Source organism: Antrostomus carolinensis, unplaced genomic scaffold, assembly GCF_000700745.2.
Source record: "Antrostomus carolinensis isolate BGI_N321 unplaced genomic scaffold, ASM70074v2 scaffold42310, whole genome shotgun sequence".
Taxonomy (NCBI): domain Eukaryota; kingdom Metazoa; phylum Chordata; class Aves; order Caprimulgiformes; family Caprimulgidae; genus Antrostomus; species Antrostomus carolinensis.
This window is the reverse complement of record NW_010289877.1, coordinates 2,571-8,167: the sequence shown is the minus strand read 5'-3', so window position 1 is coordinate 8,167 and position 5,597 is coordinate 2,571. Positions and strand designations below refer to the sequence as shown.

At 55.9% G+C, this 5,597-nt stretch overlaps 1 protein-coding gene across 1 annotated transcript in view; it reads right to left on the bottom strand.

Moving 5' to 3' along the window:
• The window catches only part of GBA2 (glucosylceramidase beta 2), a gene marked incomplete at its 5' end in the record, with an annotated part of 11,116 nt that extends 6,359 nt beyond the window's left edge, over nt 1-4,757 (bottom strand). The window contains 8 exon segments of the mRNA XM_029085942.1: nt 2-40; nt 132-257; nt 547-700; nt 2,066-2,168; nt 2,521-2,760; nt 3,996-4,214; nt 4,330-4,445; nt 4,666-4,757. Of these exon segments, the coding sequence (XP_028941775.1) occupies nt 2-40; nt 132-257; nt 547-700; nt 2,066-2,168; nt 2,521-2,760; nt 3,996-4,214; nt 4,330-4,445; nt 4,666-4,757 (1,089 nt within the window).
• Nucleotides 4,758-5,597: the final 840 nt, after the last annotated feature.

Genomic DNA, 5,597 nt, shown 5'->3' with positions numbered 1-5,597 from the left:
CTCATTGAAGAGGGCTGACTTGTACCAGGCAGGCAGCTGGCTGCAGGCAAGAGAGAAACTCAACACTGCAGCCGAGGTGGTGGTGCTCCTGCTCCAACCAGCCCCAGGGAAGGTGCTCCCATCTACCCTACCTGTTCTCCAGGATGGGTTTCTGCCAGGCTTCGATCTTCCTCTCCCACTCCTCGTAGTGTGTCAGGGCGTAATGTGACAGGGCAGGAGCGGCATCGCCTCCGCTGCCAAAGAAACGGGTGTACCGCCTGTCGGGCAGGGGGGTTTGGTGAGCACACCTTGGGTGGGCTCAGGGTGGGAAGACCACCCAGCCACAGGAGAGGGGCCAGACTACAGCAATCACCAGAATAACACAACTCTAGTGTGGGGGTGTTGAGGAGCAGAGGCTGGGGAGAAGGTCCTCTGCCATGAGCTAGCCAGGACATGGCCACAGGGGGTGGGTGGGACCAGGCTCCCCAGGTGGCATTTGAGGCTGGAGGCAGGGAGAAGGGGGCTTTGGGGACATGAGCCAGGCCCCACTGGAGACAACCCACCCACCTGAGGTGCAGCTTCTCCTTGGAGCCAAAGTGAACACGGGGCATGTCCCAAGCCAGGGCCAATTCCAGCATCCTGTGACCCCGGGCAGGCACCCTGCAGCTGGCACACACTGCTGCTGCCGTCACCTCCCCCTTCTCCGTTGGGCTGCTTCTACCTGCCAGGACAAAAAAAATATCCACAAGTGACCCAGGAAGCCCTACAGGGCAGGGTGACTGATGCTCCCACACACCCTGAGGGGAAGAAGACTATCTGGGCATGCCCCAGATCCCTTGCAACCTGGAGGGTACATCCTCAGGGTTTTAAGGGATGACATTACTGCACATGAGTAACTGCTTTTTCCAAGCAGGAAAAAAATACCTGCCATGGGTGGAGGGGTTAAAAAAATAAGTCATCAAAGCAGAGGAACAAAGCAGGCAGGAAAAGCCACCAGGCATGAGCGGAAAGGACAGAGCACCCCATGACTTTATGACTGCACTGCAATCAGAGACACTGACTTTCTAGTGACACTCATCATTCCCAGCTTTTTGCAGGGTGTTTGAACTGTGCCCATATGCAAGAAAAGCCCTGAGGCAGCTGGATAATTATATGCTGGTTCTGACTTGTGTACCCAGTAAACTCATTACAGCAACAATTTTAAGAGAAGCACAGATCCTGACTGTGATAATGCCTGGCATGCACAAAGGAAAACCACATCCCAATAGCTTGGAGAGCTCTGAGTGTGTCTAGGCAGGAAATTCAGTTTCCCAGAAGTATTTATGTAAACACGTTGTTTACATAATTTAAGCTTCAAGAAATCTTGCAAAGGCCCAGTGCCAGCCAGCATCACCCCCTTGTCAGCATCATCTCTGCTCAAAAGCTGGCAGAGACATTAGGCAAATGGTCACCTTTTATCACAGTAAGAGGTTAGCAGCAAGGGCTGGGAGATACCACCCTGCTTCAAGGCTTCTGCCAAGGGAGCAGCTAGACAACTGAGATGATGCAGGAGTATCAAGTCAATACCAGAGACCTTCAGGGAACTGATGTAGTAACAAGATGGCAGCAAACGATGGCAGCACCAAACCCCAAGGACTGCTGAACGCCCACTAGAACAAATCTGACAGGGCTCAGCTCATATACCTAGCCATGGGAACTCAGGGAAGGTGGCTGGGCATCGCCATGGGAACTCAGGGAAGGTGGCTGGGCATCGCCATGGCTACTCAGCAGAAATCTCAACTCAGCGTGCAACCCCTCACAGACTAACAAGATACTGGCACATGCAATTAATGTAGCTGAGAACAGCCCCGAAGTGGTGCCAACAGCTTTTGGAGAACCACAACCAGGACAGGGTGACAACCTATGGGAAATTCAGATACAGCATAAAGCTGGGAACAAGCCACAGCATCACCAAGAGCTTTTTGCAGCAGCACCAAGGTGGCTGGAGGAAGGGAAACCTTGGCTGCCCTGTGCCCCGTGACCAGCATGGCCAATCGTTACCTTTCCTCCCCCTCTTAACCATCCCAGGGAGGATGGAGGGACTCACCAGCTGGGGAATCCAGCCTGCCATCTTGCAGGAGGTCCTGCCACACTTCTCTACCCAGTCCCGCAGGATTGAACGCTGTGAGGTGGGTGACTCCCGTGCCAGCCTTGGGAGGGGAAAAGCATCATCAAGAGATGGCAGTTTTGAGGGACAGATGCAGCCCCCAGAGTCACTCCCCACATGCAGCCCAGCAATGCTAGCTCCAAACCGACTCACCTGCTGTCCCATAAGCTTCACCCATAGTTTCCCTCTTGGCACCCACCTCCAAAGAGAGTGCCCATGGGGAAGTCAGGTCCCAGCTCTGGCTCCAGCAGTCAGGCAAGCACTGAGAATCAGTGCCGACCCCAACCCATTGCACACCCATCCTTGACCAGCTGCCTGGAAGCAACTCTCCCCACATTTAGCAGTGCTATACGAGCCCCCCAGCATGAGCCACCCCACTGGTGCTGGCCCTTTACCTTCTCCCGAGCAGAGATAGCGAAGGTGAAGGGGTTCACACGTGTGCAGTGGTGCAGCAGAACTCCAGCAACCCGCTCGCCCTCCTTCTCAAAGGTGAAGGGCTCGTTCCAGTGCCCTCCACCCCTGTCCTCCTTTTTTCCCGTGCCGTTCTGCAGGCTGAACATGATGGAGACCTCCACATCCTCATCCCTCCCATTCTCCACCTCCCAGATGAACACTCCCACCGGCAGGCTGGAGTCCTGGCAGAGACAGACAATGCTGCATATAAGGCTGGTGCTCCACAGTTAGCTGCTGGAGCATCACTTGTCCCACTGCTGGGGAGACCACATGGGATGCAGCTGGAGCAAGAGCACCAGGAACCATTCAGTCTCAGAGTTCATTGCCAAGCTGGGGAGCAGCAGTGGGAGCAGAGGAATTTGAGGTGCAGGCAATATAAAATTCAGACCACAAGCTCTGGGCTAGTAAATCCCAGACCGGGCCATACACAGATGGAAAGCAGGGTTTAAGGCTCAGACAGGTGTCTCACCACCCGTCGACTCAACAGGTTGATACAGGCTCACGTGCTGCGCTGGGGTAAGGGGAAGGTCAGGCATGTTGGTAGCACAGCCTCCCACCCTGGCCTGGGGCTGGGAGCGGCGAGATATCCCCTGCTGCCATCCCCAGCTTCCGCATTGCTGCGGGGGTTCCTCCTGCCTGGGAGCATTGCTGAGCAGAGACACAGAGAAACATTGGGAAAGCCCAGCTAATAAGCAGTTCTTCCCTTGGGGGTGGCAGGCAAAAGCCAGCTAAAAAGCTCTCAGGAACTCCCAGCCAACAAACCAACCCACAAGTACAGGCTGAGGTTTTCCGAAACCGCTACCACCGGATCCTCTGAGCAGTGAGGCCACAGCACTGGACCTGCCATTCCAGGTGGACAGGAGCTGGGATGGTCACAGGACAAAACCAAAGGCAGTGAACAGGCAGTACAAAGAGTCAAAGCACAGGTCTGAGGGGAAAGGAGCAGAGCTAAGCACAAGGGAAAAGGGATAACCCTTCCAGCACCAACTGCCCCCGGAGGGACAAAGCCTTCCAGGGTCCTGCTGCTACACACACAGCAGCTGGCACTAGGGTCAGGGCCTTAGGACAAAAGAGACCAGGCTGGGAAAGAACATTAACAAGGTGGCAAGCCTGGCTGCCTTCAGGCAGTGCTGAGCTGGGCACGAGGGACACGGAACTCCTCTACTGCAGCATCCCCAGGCAATGCTCTAGGGTCAAAAAATCACCAGCTCCAAGCCTCTGCTACCAAAACAGGACACACCAAGCATCACACAGAACAGCCTTGTCTCTTCCATGCCAATCCTTTGCCCCTTCCATGCGAGCAGCTCTGCCACATCCCTGCCAACCCGATCCATACAAGCCATGCTGCTGCAGTTTGGTGTGGCCTGGTGCTCTCATGGGACAGGCTGCAACCAGCGTGGAGCCATCATCTCCTTACCTTATAGTCATGGGGAATGACAGGAGAGACCTGGCGGCAAGTTAGCACCACGTTTTGCCCTGGGAGCTCATAGACCATCCAGGCACGGGGGTACAGGGCATGGTAGAAGGCGTAGTGGCCACAGTAGCCCCAGTTCCAGCCCTGTAGAGTGCTGGGTCTCTCCACAGACAAGACCTGCTGGTAAACCGTCTGCCCCTTGCAACGCAGGCACACCGTGAACTGGGGAAGAGAGGAGCAAGTAGAAGGGACAAGATGAGCCCAAGAGCAGATGTCTCAACCACCCAGGCTGCTGTGGTGCTGCTCACACCTCTCCCACAGACCCCACTGCACCTACCTGGTCAGCGATGACTGTTTCGTAGTGGTAAATGCCGGGGTTCAGCTGCCAGCGGCAGAACTCGCCCCGCCAGCCGCGGGTAATGGTGCCTCCCCCGATCCCGCCCAGCGGGCACCCTGGCAAGGACACCAGAAATCAGCACCTTTGTTCCTCTCCATGGTGGGATCTAGCTCAAGGACTCTCCCATGCAGCTCTAGAGGCCCCTCAGCTCTGCTTGCACCCCAGAAGCTCCTTGACCCACTCCCCACCTCTAATACCTTGACAGCCCCATGTGAATCCCTGCCCACCCAGCACACCAGGCACTGCACCATCCCAGTGTCCCAACTGGAGGCTGACCGTAGATCTGCTGCAGAGGAACTGCACACAACAGGTCAATGAAGGCAGATTTCTTCTCTATGCGGGTCTTCTTGTACCACCACCTGAAATATCTGCAAGCGAAAGAGCGGTATGACAGAAGGTGGGAGCAGCTGTCACTGTCCCCTCAGGGTCACTGGGCAGGGCATGACCAGCACAACTTGCAGCTGCCCCTCTTGTAGAGATATACAATGGGAACCTGTGTCCCAGGGCATGTGGGGAGGCAGCCCCTGCCATCCTTCTGCAGCATGGATCTATTGGTCAGCAGACAGCAGCAGGGAGAGCCCAGGCAGCTCAGGGCTGCCAGCAAGAGCACAGCGTGAAAACAGAGCAGTCCCATCCCCGAGAGCAGGGCTGGCAGCTTGTGCAGGGGCAGGAGGCTTTCCTAGACGCTCATGGAGAAGTGAGAACGCACACAAGGACCACCACCATCACCTCCATGCCTAGTAGGGCATGTCCTGCTAGGGAAGGTCTGGGAGCGGAGGCAAAAGCCCAGAGAAGCCACATACTGCTCCAAGGACATGAGTCTTGCTCTTCCACCTCCATGTCCTCATTGTCACACACATGCCAGTGCCACATGGCATGGGGCAGCCTTGCCCTGGAGGTGATGCTTGCTGCCTGCAGCTGGCAGGATTCGGGGGACTCACCCCTGCTCGCACAACCAGGCACTGCCCATCAGATAATTTCTCACCCAAAGGCCTGGGAATCGAGAACCTGCACCTGGGTGCGCCAGCACCACTCCAGGCAAGAGGAGCAGGGCTGGGCTCTGAGTCGGCACTCGTTAAAGGACTGGCTTTTTGCCCCAAGTTAATTCTTCCATATGGATGCAATTAGCATACAGAAACCAGCTACCAGACCAGAAAAAGCTGCTGAGCTTCCCACAAAAAACAGACAGGCAAGATCCAACTGGCAGC